At 40.5% G+C, this 16878-nt stretch overlaps 1 pseudogene and 4 gene segments (V, D, J or C); 2 read left to right on the forward strand and 3 right to left on the reverse strand.

The window, feature by feature from the left end:
• The window catches only part of LOC144466974 (Ig kappa chain V-V region MOPC 21-like), a 96972-nt gene extending 83079 nt beyond the window's left edge, over positions 1-13893 (reverse strand). Inside the window, 2 exon segments of the V gene segment in view lie at positions 13380-13676; positions 13792-13893. Of these exon segments, the coding sequence occupies positions 13380-13676; positions 13792-13834 (340 nt within the window).
• Positions 1-16878, reverse strand: part of LOC117266944 (Ig kappa chain V-III region MOPC 63-like) — a 305866-nt gene that overhangs the window by 76523 nt on the left and 212465 nt on the right.
• Positions 1-16878, reverse strand: part of LOC144466973 (Ig kappa chain V-III region MOPC 63-like) — a 215713-nt gene that overhangs the window by 67346 nt on the left and 131489 nt on the right.
• LOC144466972 (Ig kappa chain V-III region MOPC 63-like) overlaps positions 1-16878 on the forward strand; it is an 83003-nt gene that overhangs the window by 58613 nt on the left and 7512 nt on the right.
• Positions 1904-3444, forward strand: LOC144466977 (Ig lambda-1 chain C region pseudogene; annotated as a pseudogene). The gene is made up of 2 exons (XR_013493370.1): positions 1904-1950; positions 2859-3444. The product of XR_013493370.1 is annotated as an Ig lambda-1 chain C region pseudogene (transcript).

The raw sequence follows: 16878 nt of genomic DNA on the forward strand, positions 1-16878 counted from the left end.
CAAAACTGCTTCTAACATGTGAATAATTTTGTGTGTTATACACATAAATAATAAATACCCACTGGGTGACTTTGCACACCAATGTATTCTCCAGACAACAAAAGCTGTTCATTGTTTCACGTTGATCTCAACTTGGAAGTTTTAGAGTTTCAACATCGACCAACAGAGAACAGGTGAGTCCATGTGAACTTCTTCTGCATATTTATCAAAGACTGATATTTATGGAAGAAGGGAAAGAAATCTCTCAGCTGTGACTGGTTGGTCCTCGTCACATGACAACGCTTTATAATGTATCATCTGCATGCTTCAGTTAAAGCTGGCACATTTTAATGGATAAAATTTCCGAAAAAGGTAAGAGCTACTAAAACGGCACAAAACATCATCACAGGACACACATACTAGTTTTGTTTTTTGTTTTTAAATCCTGATTTTCTGAACTGGGACATGAACAACCCTGTTGCAGTCTGAGGCCTGATCACTCTGAACCAAAGTCAGGAGAATAATGCTGCAAGGAAAACGAGAGAAGAAGAAGTCACTGCTCCAAACTGTAAATTGTAAAAATAATACTTTGATCTTGGAAACAAAGATCACATTGAGGCTTGTGCTTGGTGAGGTTACTGTCAGCTCTGTGTTCAGTGGTCTGTGTCAGAGTCTCTTCCTCTTCAGCAGCTGCAGTCGCTTCCTGCTGTAACAGCTCAGTGTCTCTGCAGTCTGACTGAGGGAGGTTTTTGTACGGCGACAAATCACTGTGTGAACACTGGGCCACTGTGGTAACTCTGACAGTAATAAACTGCTGCATCTTCAGTCTGAACTCCACTGATGGTCAAAGTGAAGTCAGAGCTGCTTCCACTGCCACGAAACCGAGCTGGTGTTCCTGATTCACGCCTGCTCACATATCTTATTAGGAGCTTTAGAGGCTGTCCAGATTTCTGTTGATACCAGAACATAGCCTGATCTCCCCAACTATATGTGAGAACAGCTCGGCTGGTCTTACAGGTGAGAGTGACAGTGGATCCTGGAGTAAATGTCACCACTGGAGGCTGAGTCACAGTCACCTGAGCGCTGCATCCTGCAGACAAAAACAAATCATTCATTTATCAGCAGAAATCAATGAGAGAAAAGGCAGCACATCATGTTTGAAATGTTGCTGAGTGAATGAACCTGTGAAACAGCAGCAGGCCAGCGTCCAGATGAGGATGGTGATGAGAGTCATGGTGCTTGTGCTTTCTGCTGTGTTGACTGACACATCTGAGTCCTGCAGTGTTGAACTCACAGGACTATAAACCTTCTCACTTCACTGGAGGATCAGCTGACCATGCAAAGCCTCCTCTCTATGGAAATCATTTCTCTGCTCTCAACACACTCAAGGCAACGTGGGACACAAAATCAGGAGGAATACTGCTTGGATTTACACCATCTATCATCTTAATGGAAAAGAAGAAAAGATTTATATTACAAGTGCAGTTGAGGATTTAAGGACAAGTTTGTCTTCACTGTGCTTGGTATGATATGTCTGTTTGTCTGCCTTTCATTTACTCACAGGGTTTAATGCAGATAAATTATATGTTTATATTCATTTTAATATTAGTTTGAAATCATTATCATTTAAAATGCATCATGGGTATTTGACCATGTGTTAACTGATATAAAACTGTGAAGAAAAATGACTTTTTTTTACAAACAGACTGTAATCATTTCTCTGTCAGGTGTAGAAAAGTAAAGAAAAACTCAAGAAATAATCTTTATTTATACAATATTTTCATTCCATGTCATTAAAGAAGCTTTGTAGATTCAGTAAAGTTTAATTTTCTCTCTGTAATTATAAAAATCAGAGAGTATTTTCAGTGGATAGATGCTTGTTCACAGTGCAGGAGGTTTTTGTACGGCCACTTAATGAGTTTGTATCACTGTGGGTCACTTTTGGTGGAGGAACCAAACTCATCGTTCACTGTAAGTACCAGAGATTTATAATTTCTACAAATAAATATTATACCAAATTTTGCTTAAGAAATGCCATAAATTATGAAATTATGATGATTATTTTATTTTTTATCTATTTTGTGTGTTTCATTGAGCTTGATTGATATCACAGTTTGGAAAAAAATCTGCAAAGATAAATATTCTTGTTGTGTCAGAGATAATTTTATGGTTAAATTTACGTCATAAAACTTGAATTTCTTCTTATTTGGTTTTCAATTTAACTTGTGTCAAACCAAATGTGGCTGCTCAACTTGTCTGAGGGACATTTTACTGCTCAGTAAATTAATGTGTTTTCTTATTTTGGGATTTTTACATTCACACAGTTGTTAAAATGAAATCTAATATGATGTTTAAAGATATAATTGAGTTTATATGTACATACAGTTAAGCTGTGGTTTGTGTTCACAGTTCGTTAGTTTAAAGTGGTGAAAAGGAAGTGAAACAGACAGATGACAAAGTCTTTAACTGGACACAGATGTTACATTTTGTTCCACCACAAAGTTATTTACTGTCACACATTATAAAGCTGATACAAAAGAAAATCATACAAAGTTATTCAACATTTAAATTCCATGTACACATAATTAACGTTGCAATATATTGTCTATGATGTAGATATTTTTGATGAGTGCCACAGATGAAGATTTATTACTTTCGAAGCCAAAATGACATCAAGTTTTCTAATTTAGTTTTATTAGTCAAAGCCTCATTTCCTGTCATGTCTCAGCTCCTCTCCTCTGTCTGATCACAGTATGGTGCACACAGCTGATCCACAGCAGTGTTAACCTCTGTCATGTATCATAACTGTGTCATGTTCAGCTGTCTGTCCTACAGTGGAAGTTAATCTGCTCCTTGTGTGTCTCTGCTCTCCCCTCCAGCTGGCCCCATGGTCAGGCCCTCAGTCTCTCTGCTTCCCCCCTCCTCTGAGCAGCTCTCTGGGGGCTCGGCCACGCTGGCCTGCCTGCTGACTGGCTACTCTTCTCAGGGAGCCGTGGTGAGCTGGGAGGTGGACGGTACAGAGGTGACAGAGGGGGTCCTGAGCAGCTCAGAGGAGGAGAAGAGCGGACGCTACAGCAGCAGCAGCACCCTGAGCCTGAGCCAGGAGCGCTGGATGTTAGGAGAGCTGTACTCCTGCAAGGTCCTCCATCATGGCCACAGCCAGATCCAGTCCCTCCGCAGGAGCCAGTGTGAGGGCTAGAGGGACTGGCTGAAGCCCAGGACAGGAGCTGTGTGTGGGGGGAGCAGGAGGAACACACCTGCTGCTCTGATCAATCTGAGTTTGAATGTTTGTAGAGGAAACTAAAGCTTTGTGTGACAGAGAACAACACTGCTGTAAAGTGTTGGACAACAACAACTTAGAGAGTAATGTGTGGAGCTCAGCAGCTAGATGTGAGTGTGCTTCATAACTGTCATGTTGATGACTGATGTTTTTGCTAATAAAGCTTTCACTGATAAATAACTTCATCAAGTGTTTGGTCTTTAATCTCATGAAGAGCAGAAAGAAATGAAATGCTTTCATAACTTCATCTGATACTCCTCTCTGTGGGAAATGAAAAGCTTTGGATTCATCATGGAAATATAAATATCATTATTTTGTCTTTGTATTTGTAAGGAACTCAAAATTATATAGTGATATAAAAAAGAAACCATTTTTTATCATCAACAAAACCTCAAAAACATTTGTGGTTCAAATATGTGATCAAGCAACAGTAAATGTGAACACAACGTAATGTGGTGTTGAAACATATTTTATATTTCTAAATAAGATGAATGTTTTGTGCAGCTGTCAGTAGAGACACTGTTAAATATGTTTTGATATCAGTGAGTCCAACCAGAATGTAACTTTCCCAGCTTCCTCATAAAGAGACTGAATGAAGTGACAAGAATATAAGTTTCAAACTGTATATGGAAGAGCGTCTGTGAGTCTGTTTCAGTTTTATTTACATTCATTGTGGTTCTGCTTGATGACTCTTGTGTTGTGTTCACTGGACCAGTTATCCTCATCACAGTCTCTTCACCAACCCTCTGCACCTGCAGCAGGCCGTTTTCACGTCAGTCAAGTCAGTAGAGGCTACATCTCCCTGTGGACTGATGAAGAACATGGAGAAACTTTTGACTCTCTGTTCCTCATCTCTCTGCTGTTTCTGTCTTTGAAAAGTTTCTCAAAGGTCTTTGTGCTTATAAATCGATGCAGGCTGCCCTCTGCTGGCTGTCCAGGCTCACAACATCTTTAAATTGACATGAGATTGATTTTGTATTTGGCCTTTGGCTCTTTTCCCCCTGTCTGTCTCTCTGTGTGTCTGTGCTGTGGGCGTGGCAACTCCCTCACTCTCCTGGGTTCCTGTTTTTGTGATCAATTGTTTTTATTTGTTTTGTAAGATTGAGCAGTTTACAAATCCAAGTTCACATGCATTTCACTGTTTGATTTGTACGGTTATAATGATACATATGTTTTAGTATAACAATGTATAATCCACAAACATACTGCACTTTTTGTTTGGTCTTGTTTACTTAATATTTTATGTATTCTGTGGGTGGTAAGCGGTGTGTGCCAGGGAACACCGTACTATACGCCTTCATGGAGGATCTCAGCTGGAGGTACAAGAAAAATAATGAAGCAGGTAAATTGAAAGTAACCTGCAGTTCATTAAAAGAACGTAAACCATTCCCATCAAAGATATCTCCTGAGACATGAACACCTTTAGTCTCCCACACTGGAGATGGAAATGGGGCAGACCCAAGAGATAAGTGATGATGGGGCCAAAATGAAGTTTGGTGTGTTTAAGTCATATGGCAGAGTGAACTAAATCTATTAATCTGTGAGGGTAGACTAAGTTTCCTTCTATAGATTTCCATGACACAACAGCATCAGGGTTAAACCAGGTTGAGAGACGTCTTAAAACAAAGGACCAGGCATAGTGTTTAAAATTGGGGACCGAGAGACCTCCTGATGATTTGTGACGTTGTGATGTGGATTATTTGACATGGGATCGCTTCCCTCCCCATATGAATTTGGTTATTAGTGAATTAATCTTTTCCCAATATTTAAGAGGTGGTGATGACGGTAACATAGAGTAATCAGTAATCAACCCCGCAGTATAAAACACCGGCTCTCCTCTCCAGTCCTCACCATGTCATTATGTCTACCAGTGTGGTACAGTCACGCTTCAGACCTCTGTTGAACTGTCAGTTCAACTTAGACTTTTGCTTGTGTGTATTTTTTCGTGGATACTTACCCTGTGTTTTCCTCCATCATAGGATCACCTCCTACCTGCCTGCCTGCCTCTTTGACCCTCTGCCACTCTCCCATCCAGCCAAACCTCCAATCTTGTGTTGTTTCCCTGCCATCAGCTTCCATCCCCTGGATTTCCCTCCACAGCCACATTCATTATCCTGGCAATAAAACCCCATTTTCACCACTCTCTTTCTGAGTTTGTGTTCATCCTTGTTAACTGTAACAGAAGATGTACATGCAGTAAAATCAGCATCAGATGAGGTGAGGCAGGGAAACACGTTAACATCTGTCCCCAAATAATCCTCTGTCTGCCATGTGACACTGAGCAGACACTGCAAGAAACTACAAAACCTGAGAGAAAGAGGATCAACACAGCTGCCCTGTGTGGGGGATCACAGCAGTCAAAATGTCCTCATTGCACTCCACATGAGGTATGAAGCATCTGACAGGTACGTGTTAGCCAGTTAGACTGTAGGAGGAATTGCTTATTATTGTATGTGTCAGTTTTCATGTGTAGTTTTTGTCATTGTGTTATCTTTAATTTTTCATTCTTATTGTCACAACTCACCCCAGTAGTGCAGCAGGTTGTAACAGTGGAACTCCTTGTTTTGAACATCAGTTAATGAGTTCTGTGATACAATTGGAGAAGTTGGAAACATTGGTATTTGTAGGAGACAAATAAATGTAGTGTGTATCAAAATTTGAGAGCTCTAACGCAAGAATTCAGCAAGTTATAGTTGCTGAGACAAAAAGTGGTGCAACCATCCCCGGTTTCTCCCACTGGTGACGTCAGACTTTGTAATGTATCATCTGCATGCTTCAGTTAAAGCTGGCACATTTTAATGGATAAAATTTCCTAAAAGGTAAGAGCTACTAAAAAGGCACAAAACATCATCACAGGACACACATACTAGTTTTGTTTTTTGGTTTTAAATCCTGATTTTCTGAACTGGGACATGAACAACCCTGTTGCAGTCTGAGGCCTGATCACTCTGAACCAAAGTCAGGAGGATAATGCTGCAAGGAAAACTAGAGAAGAAGAAGTCACTGCTCCAAACTGTAAATTGTAAAAATAATACTTTGATCTTGGAAACAAAGATCACATTGAGGCTTGTGCTTGGTGAGGTTACTGTCAGCTCTGTGTTCAGTGGTCTGTGTCAGAGTCTCTTCCTCTTCAGCAGCTGCAGTCGCTTCCTGCTGTAACAGCTCAGTGTCTCTGCAGTCTGACTGAGGGAGGTTTTTGTACGGCGATAAATCACTGTGTGAACACATCAGCACTGTTGATGTAGTGGTAACTCTGACAGTAATAAACTGCTGCATCTTCAGTCTGAACTCCACTGATGGTCAAAGTGAAGTCAGAGCTGCTTCCACTGCCACTAAACCGAGCTGGTGTTCCTGATTCACGTGTGCTCACAAATGATATTAGGAGCTTTGGAGGCTGTCCAGATTTTTGCTGATACCAGGACATAGCTTCATGCTCATTACCATCAGAATCATAAACTGTGCCAACATCTTGGCTGGTCTTACAGGTGAGAGTGACAGTGGATCCTGGAGTAAATGTCACCACTGGAGGCTGAGTCACAGTCACCTGAGCGCTGCATCCTGCAGACAAAAACAAATCATTCATTTATCAGCAGAAATCAATGAGAGAAAAGGCAGCACATCATGTTTGAAATGTTGCTGAGTGAATGAACCTGTGAAACAGCAGCAGGCCAGCGTCCAGATGAGGATGGTGATGAGAGTCATGGTGCTTGTGCTTTCTGCTGTGTTGACTGACACATCTGAGTCCTGCAGTGTTGAACTCACAGGACTATAAACCTTCTCACTTCACTGGAGGATCAGCTGACCATGCAAAGCCTCCTCTCTATGGAAATCATTTCTCTGCTCTCAACAGACTTAAGGAAACGTGTCTTCTTTGAAACATTCTTCTTTTTATTTCTTCATCATCTCACATGACTTTGTCCTCATTAACAGATCTTCATCGCCCCCTGCTGGCAAACTGGACCAACACTGAACTCACCATGACCTGTTATTGATTGACTTTGATTTTCTTCATTAATTGCATTTATGTCATTCTTATTATCCAGAACAAAGTGTCACATTTAGGATAATGGGAAGATAGATATATAGTAAAGACGAAAAACAAACTTCAGGCACTCTTGCATGGAGCAGGGAAAGAAAAAAGGTAGCTTAATTACTTTATTAAAAAGCCTTTATTTTATTATGGCTTGTACAAAGACACTTAAAAAAAAAAAAACGAGGGTTTCGACCTCTTGGGTCTTCATCAGGATTACAAATGGAGACATGATGTTCAAAGCAGGCCTATTTATAGGCTCAACTGGGAGTGTTAGGGTCCTGATTGGTGAGTGGACACAGGTGATAGAACTCAAGTCAAATTAACACAGGTGATTAACAATCAGAGCAGTGATACCAGACTCTCCACTTCTGTTGAGGAAATACAGATGGTTAAAATAGGACAAGGGGTCATATCAGTCCCAGAGAAAAAGACAAAAAAACAAGATACAAAATAAAGCAACCACACAAAAACAGCCAAACCGACCAAACTGATCAATTAGTAAATTTAACACATTTCAAAAAACCACAAATAATCTGTCAGCCCTCTAAACTTCTGACAGTAATATCACTCCAGATTGCAGCATTTAACATTTATAAAAAAGGTCTATAGTCAGTCTCCTCATTTACAGTTTTTTATAGTTGTTTACGCACTAAAATGAAAATTTTCACACAATTAACAGCTCTTTACACTCAAGAAGCAAAACACCTGTCCATAGTTGCACAACAATAAGCACAGACTCAGCTTCACACTTTTTGCAAAACATTACACACAGTGATTTGCAAAACTCTACACGCATTATCACACCTTAGACACAGATAAGGATTGTGAGGTTACTTCCTTCTCATTACAAAGCCCCTGCTTGCCAACGACCACCCGAATGAACGAATTGGATAATCACATCCACCTGGTGTGGAAGCACACAGGTGCTTACTGTAAACCAAGTGGACCACATGCAGTACATTGTCGTTTGGGACAATGTATCTTTCCATCGATCTGCTCTGGTCCACAATTGGTTCCATGAGCACCCTGAATTTGCAGTCTTATACCTTCCACCCTACTCCCCATTCCTAAACCCAATAGAGGAATTTTTATTTGTCTACACTTTACAGTAGTAAGAAAAACTACTATTTTGTTCTGATTTTCATTGTTGATCTGTTACTGTAACTGAGTATGGTAAGAAATAAATATTTTCAGTCTGCAGCAGTCTGCAATCAGTGTTGTGTTTGTTTGTTGTATTTGTGTACTTTCACTGTACACCTCAAAGTAATCATGAAGAATGTTGTGGGTTTGACAATATCTTTTTGTCATCTAAATTATCCCTTGCATAAAAATGTCTGGCAAAAAAGTCTAGCACTAGACCAGCTATTTCCTAAAATAGGGGTTTTTACAAACGTATTTTGTATTGATCACTGTAGTGTGTAACTGACTGCAATAGTGTCTGATCATTTGAAGACTGTGTTAGTGAGATGAAAACAAAACAGCATTTTTATAAATATGTGTATATGCTTTGACTGAAGTGTGTCATTTTGCAAACAATCTAGGAGTTATGCAAATTAAGTGTGGTGTTTGGATAATTGTGTGAATATTTTGAAAAAAGGAGCCCTGTTTTCAAAATTGCGTGTAAACAATTGAGAAAAACTGTAGTATGTAAGGATTCTACATCAAGAGTTACTAGAATAATATCTTTGACTTCATCAGTTTCTGATAGTCTATTCAAAACATGTGTTGTATCTTCTACATAAGATGGAAGATCATGTACAAATGGTTTCAAAAAATAATCAATATATTGAGAGGCTGGTTCAGTCAAAGAGCCATTGGCTGATACGATGAGTCTGCCGGGGGGGATTGTCTTTTGGCTCTTTGTGGATCTTTGGTAACATGTAAAATGCAGGCATTCTGGGGTGTTCACACATAAGAAAACCATACTCACTTTCATTGATCTAGCCCGCATCTTTGGCTCTGTTTAACAAGCCTGTGAGGTCACATTTCATGCTAGATAAAGGGTTAAAAGAGAGTTCTTGATAGTAATTAGGATTTTTCAGTTGACGGTGGGCTTCATTCAAATATTTGTTATAGTCCAAGACAACTACTGCGCCCCCCTTGTCTGCTGGTTTTATTATGATGTCCTTGTTGTCACTCAGTTCTTTCAAAGCATCACGTTCATGGGGGGACAGATTATGCTTCATGGCTGTTGTTGGGCTATTGAAGAGTTCCTGTATTTCATAAGCAACTTTCTTAATGTATGTCAAAAGGGTGGGATTAGTACTTAAAGGCGTAAATGTGGACTTAGGTTTGAAGGCTGGTGTGCTCCCATTTGTGGCCTGTGTGTATGTCAAATTGTGTTTTTGTCCTAAAGAGTACCATGTTTTTAGGTGTAAACTTCTATAGAAGCGAAAAAGATCAATTTTAGTCTCAAAAAGGTCTGATTTGTATGTGGGGGGAAAAGGACAAACCTTTGGAGAGAACTTGTACTTGGGCAGGTGTCAGCTCAACTTGGGACAGATTAACTACTGCACATGGTGGGTCTTTGATGTCTGGCTTCTCAGACCCTGTCTGCGTGCTCCCCGCCATTGAGGGCGCCCTCTTCTTGGTCTTTCTTCCCCTGCAGGTTTTCCGTTTCTTGGAGGTAGTCTGGAAATTGGTGGCCATTCCTCTTCCAAAAAACTGCTGCTTATTGCTGATGTGTTGGACACAGTGTGGACATAATTGGGTTCTTCATCACTGCTGGTCAGGTTGAAGGATACAGATGTGTTCCTGCGGTGTAGGGGTTGCGCATGGGTATGAGCTCTTGTCATTCGTCTTTGCCAGCTGTACACATCTCCTCGGCTGTAGTCATCTTCATCCCATCATGGTTTGTTTCACTGTATTTTCCAACTTGTGTAGATCAGCTTTTAATTTCTCCTCAAAAGGGAGCCGTTGTTCAGTATTGGAAGTAGACAGGGAGGCCTTTAAAGTCTCAAGTTGAATTTTCAACTCCTCCCTCTGTTTCTTGCCTTCCTCTATGAGCAGCAACATTAAATCCATGGAGCATTTGTTAAGAATGGATTCCCACTTCTCTTTAAATACAGCATTCTCCTTTCCAAAGGCTGGGAACTTGCTCAAACGTAAGCCTAGTGGGATGATTGCTTCTCTCCAATAGTCAGAGAGTGATACTATATGCCAATGTAGTTTAATGTCTTGTCCCATCAATTTCCTCAATGTGTCATATTGTTCGTTCAGGTCACTTGGTGAGGAAACGGGGGTATCTGTGTCATTTAAGAGAGAGTCAGACACTATTATGTCGTTCCCTTGCTCCCTTGAGTAGGAAAAGACATTGTTGTCCGGCATGGTGAAAAACAGTCCTTCAAAAACGCTGTGTAAAGCGGAGCTACTCCACTAAAAAGACCCACCCTCTGGGTCTAACAAAGTTCAAACTGAGAAGAGAGGTAGTGGTGTGCTCAAGGACCGATTGTTATTGTCCAAAAACTCAAGAAAAAAATGCAGGTGCTCTTGAAGAAGAGGGCTCAAAATAAATAGATAGATTTATAAATAGATATATAGTGTATTTCATTTAGAATCTGCTGAGTGACTCAGCTGTTTATCCCAACTACCTCATCTTTTTCACCAAACTTCACATCAACATCAAGACGTGTTTCCTCCTTAAATAAAGGATTAAAATGTTGAGTGATAAATTGGAGTTTGTTTGTTTGGTGTGCAACGTGGGTTGTTGTTTTGTGGTAATAATCTGTTTGAATGAGAAGATAAATATTGTAACAACAGTTGTGTTGATACAAGGATGAGTTTCAATGAGAGGTGAAGAGAGCAACATTGATGGAAAATGGAGGACAATGTGTGCAGCTCAGCATGAAGATGTGAGTCTATTCTTAATAACTGTGCTGCTGTTTGTGGAGGTGTTTGTGCTGTATTGAAACCCTCAGTCTTGGTCAGTGAAGGTCGTGGGAGACAGTTGGGCCTAAAGTCACAGTCAGATCAGTATCAGGCCTGAAGGAGGCCTCGAGGTCAGGCTGCTCCACCTCTGCTGTAGTTATGTTTCTCTGTGTTACACTCTGTATGTTCAACTGTGATTCTCCTCAGTCGAGCCTTCATTAAATACTGTGTGTAATCTATCAAAGTCTCTGGCAGTGTTTTCACTCTCACTGTTGCCTGGTGTTTACCTGATGAAGCTCAAAAGAACAGTTTGAAACTGATTCTTTAAATACTTGATCAAACTTAATACCACTGCCATATTGTATAGAAACATGAAGCTAAAGCCTGTAGCCAATTAGCTTAGCTTAGCACACAGCCTGGAGGCAGAGGGAAACAGGTCGCCTGTTAAATGTTGGATGTATTTCTTATGTATGTTTGGATTTTTGGTTACATACATTTCAATAAAACTACTGTCTGTAGAAAATGAACATCATGTCATGGAATGTAAATTGTCATAACTTTTTGAAATGGGATAAGAATGAAAGTGTATAAAAAATAAATGAAATATGCCAGTGTGGGGAATATATAGTGTGTGCTTGGTGAGGTTACTGTCAGCTCTGTGTTCAGTGGTCTGTGTCAGAGTCTCTTCCTCTTCAGCAGCTGCAGTCGCTTCCTGCTGTAACAGCTCAGTGTCTCTGCAGTCTGACTGAGGGAGGTTTTTGTACGGCGACAAATCACTGTGTGAACACACCAGCACTGTTGATGTAGTGGAAACTCTGACAGTAATAAACTGCTGCATCTTCAGTCTGAACTCCACTGATGGTCAAAGTGAAGTCAGAGCTGCTTCCACTGCCACTAAACCGAGCTGGTGTTCCTGATTCACGTGTGCTCACATATTTTATTAGGAGCTTTGGAGTCTGTCCAGATTTCTGTTGGTACCAGTACATAGCTTCACGCAAACCAGAATCATAAACTTTGTCAACAGCTCGGCTGGTTTTACAGGTGAGAGTGACAGTGGATCCTGGAGTAAATGTCACCACTGGAGGCTGAGCCACAGTCACCTGAGCGCTGCATCCTGCAGACAAAAACAAATCGTTCATTTATCAGCAGAAATCAATGAGAGAAAAGGCAGCACATCATGTTTGAAATGTTGCTGAGTGAATGAACCTGTGAAACAGCAGCAGGCCAGCGTCCAGATGAGGATGGTGATGAGAGTCATGGTGCTTGTGCTTTCTGCTGTGTTGACTGACACATCTGAGTCCTGCAGTGTTGAACTCACAGGACTATAAACCTTCTCACTTCACTGGAGGATCAGCTGACCATGCAAAGCCTCCTCTCTATGGAAATCATTTCTCTGCTCTCAACACACTCAAGGCAACGTGGGACACAAAATCAGGAGGAATACTGCTTGGATTTACACCATCTATCATCTTAATGGAAAAGAAGAAAAGATTTATATTACAAGTGCAGTTGAGGATTTAAGGACAAGTTTGTGTTCACTGTGCTTGGTATGATATGTCTGTTTGTCTGCCTTTCATTTACTCACAGGGTTTAATGCAGATAAATTATATGTTTAAACTCTCTAATGTGAGTTTGTAAATCTACACACCTGTCATTGTGAAACAGAAACAGTAGAGGTGAGGTGGAGTGACAGTTCATCATCTTGTGGTCATTCAGATCTCATCTAAACCCCCTTTTTTTTTTTAACCCCGTTCTGTCTCATGTCTCATGAATAGGTGTATGGTGCCCCCTGTTGGCAAATGGATCCACACTGAACATAATATCAACAGACAGTATTTGATTCACTTCCCTGTTTACACACCAGAGTAGACACAACATATCGTGCTGAATCACTGCAACAACAAAGGCAAATCTCTCCTCAATGACAAAATGTAACAGGCTACATGCTTTTTTCAAAGTGAGGAAGACTGTGTTCATAATTGAACGTCTGGAGCTGTTAAAGGGACCAAAACCTGAGTGTCAGGGGCATGATGATGTGAGTTTCACTTCCCCTTTGACTGGGAGGGAACTTCAGGGAGTTTCTGTCAGGTTAGGTTTGGGGTGCTATGTTCAGGTGAGCAGTGGTGCATATCTCCTGCAATAAGTCACAGCTGCAACACAGCAATTTGTATGCAGTCTAATTTGAGGGAGGTTTTTGTACGGCTCTGTTTCACTGTGTGCACAGGCCCACATATGCTCCCATACAGTAGTAATCTGCTGCATCTTCAGCCTGGAATCCACTGATGGTCAGAGTGAAGTCAGGTTCAGATCCACTGCTGCTGAAACGACTCGGAGTGCCGGACTGACGGCTGCTTGTTTTGTAAAACAGCAGTTTGGGAGGTTGTCCAGGTTTCTGCAGGTACCAACTGAGGTCATCATCCACTCCTGTACTGGCTGTACAGCTCAGAGACACCGTCTCTCCCACACTGACAGACTTTGATACAGGAGACTGAGTCACAGTTGGACTGGCCGTCGATCCTGCAAGAACATAAAACAATGACACTGTGTGCAATATACAATATAAAACTAACTCTGTATCAGCTATACATATAGTTGGTTAGTGCACTTTGAATCACTCAAAGCAGTATCTCACCCTGAATGTGGACTGCCAGTATCAGCAGGAACACCAGCAACATATTCGTTATGAGTGTGTATGTGTGTGTGAGAAAATAACAAAATGATGTTTTACTTTGCACAAGACTTGGCGCCTTAAAAACTGCCGATGTGCAGTGAAGCACAACAGATATTCAAATTATAATGTCTGTGGGTGAACACACACACACACACCCCCACACCCCTGTGAGAGTTGTCTGTGTTTCTGCCACATAAAGATGAATACTGCCCTCTTGTGTCAAAATAGGAGAATGTAAATTCATTTGTGTCACATCATGGATGGATTATAAGTTAATGGGGACCTGAATAGAGACATGTAAAAGGTCCCCCAGCCCTCACGTAAAGGAGCAAGATCCTCAGAGTGTTGTAGTTTTATCTCTTCTCAGTCATTCTGGCAGACTTTGTGGATTTTTCTTTTTAAAGCAGTTTTCTTTTTATGGTTAATCTGTGTCTCTGTGGTCATTTTGTGTCTCTTTGTGGTTGTTTTGTGTCTTCTTGTGGTCATTATTCATCTTTTCGCAGTCATTATGGATGTCTTACATGTCTAAGGTTGATATATGTCATTTTGTGGCTGTTTTGTGTGTCCTTGTGATCATTATTTATCTTCTTACAGTCATTATGGATGTTTTATGACTCTTTGAGGTTGATTTGTGTCTCTTTGTGGTCCTGTTGTCTTTCTTTCTGGTCATTTTGTTTCTCTTTCAAGTTGTTTTGTGTCACTTTTTGGCTGTCTTGTGTCTCTTCGAGGTTGTGTTGTGTCTTTGAGGTTGATTTGTGTCTCTTTGTGGTCATTATTCATGTTTTTGTAGCCATTATGGTTGTTTTACAACTCTTTGTGGCTGTTATGTGTCTCCCTGTGGCCATTATGCTCCTTGTTGTAGTCTTAATGGGTATTTTACGACTTTTAGAGGTTGATTTGTGTCTCTGTGGTCATTTTGTCTTTCTTTGTGGTCATTTTGTGTCTTTTTGAAGTTGATGACTTGTTGAGACAACTTGTTGTTGAGACAGCCTCTAAATTAATGTGTTTCTGTTTCATCTGGTTGGTGATAAAATCTGTTTTAAGTTTTTTTAAGTATTTAAGATAAATATTCTAACAACAATGCTGTTGATAAAAAGATAAGTTTCAGTGAGGAGAAACAACAACAACAATTTGGGAAATGAGAAATAAATTAAAAGATCAACATCAGCTCTCAGGGTTTCTCAAGACCAACAATCACACTCACACACAAGCACACTGATTGGTTATATAGGTCACACCCTGGACACACAGCTGATAGTGATTAGATCATCATGTGACACCATTAGGTTGAGCACAAAATAATCAAGAGGCCCTCAACAAATCAAAACCTTTGAACAAAACAGTTTTTTAGCTACACAACATTTAAAAATGTTAAAATACACAAGTATTAAGTCGATTTCTAAAACAGAAACAACTTTGTCTAAATATCCAGTAAGTCAAGGAACATACGGAAAACATTTCAAGTCATAATTCATAATCAGTCCATTTGGGTAACAGAGTTCTTAGACAGTGGATCCAATCATGTTCCCTCCTGGAAAGCAAAACATCCAAATGACCTCCTCTTGCAGGGATTGTTACCTTCTCAATCCAATGATGGAGGTCATGAGAAAATGGAATACTTCCTGTCAAAGAGAAATGCATATGGAGCCAGAGTGTGCTACACCTTTATTCTTCCATCAGAATCAATACCACTCTCATATCATATGGTGAATATAAAGCTTAGTTAAAGTAGGTAAAGTTGCAGGTGTCTTATGAATTGTAATTGTACTACTGTCTGTGTAAAATGGACATAACATGATGCTGGTTCATACATTTTTGACATGGAATAGAAACAAAAGTTTGCAAGAACATATAATATGTGACAATATATTGTTATTGTTATATTATGTAGTGTGTGCTTGGTGAGGTTACTGTCAGCTCTGTGTTCAGTGGTCTGTGTCAGAGTCTCTTCCTCTTCAGCAGCTGCAGTTGCTTCCTGCTGTAACAGCTCAGTGTCTCTGCAGTCTGACTGAGGGAGGTTTTTGTACGGTGATAAATCACTGTGTGAACACATAAGCACTGTTGATGAAGTGTACACTCTGACAGTAATAAACTGCTGCATCTTCAGTCTGAACTCCACTGATGGTCAAAGTGAAGTCAGAGCTGCTTCCACTGCCACTAAACCGAGCTGGTGTTCCTGATTCACGTGTGCTCACATATGATATTAGGAGCTTTGGAGGCTGTCCAGATTTATGTTGATACCAATGCAGCCAGTCACTTCCATCATCTTCTGGGATTATTTGACAGGTGAGAGTGACAGTAGATCCTGGAGTAAATGTCACCACTGGAGGCTGAGTCACAGTCACCTGAGCGCTGCATCCTGCAGACAAAAACAAATCATTCATTTATCAGCAGAAATCAATGAGAGAAAAGGCAGCACATCATGTTTGAAATGTTGCTGAGTGAATGAACCTGTGAAACAGCAGCAGGCCAGCGTCCAGATGAGGATGGTGATGAGAGTCATGGTGCTTGTGCTTTCTGCTGTGTTGACTGACACATCTGAGTCCTGCAGTGTTGAACTCACAGGACTATAAACCTTCTCACTTCACTGGAGGATCAGCTGACCATGCAAAGCCTCCTCTCTATGGAAATCATTTCTCTGCTCTCAACAGACTGAATGCATCATGGGTATTTTACCATGTATTAACTGCTACACTGCAACAGTTCATCATCTTGAGGATTATTCGGCCGTTGAAAGCCCATCTCAAAAAGTTTGATTTTGTGCTGTTTTTATGGTTCTTCTCTTCATCAAAACTCTTATTTCTTTATAGTCTCACATCACGTTTTCATTAACAGGTCTATAGCACCCCCTGCTGGCACATTGGATCAACACCGAACTCACTATGATCTGACACAATTTGATTGTTGGAGTGTCTTCATTCCTTTCATTGTGATGTATGTCTCTTGACCTGATTCAGGTGTTGCACGACAATGTGATGTTAACCTGTCTGACCTCAGTGTATTTCAGGCTGCTTGAAGGGAGAGTAGACACAATGTTTCCAAGTAGTA

This window comes from Epinephelus lanceolatus, chromosome 15 (genome assembly GCF_041903045.1).
Source record: "Epinephelus lanceolatus isolate andai-2023 chromosome 15, ASM4190304v1, whole genome shotgun sequence".
NCBI classification, from domain to species: Eukaryota; Metazoa; Chordata; class Actinopteri; order Perciformes; family Serranidae; genus Epinephelus; species Epinephelus lanceolatus.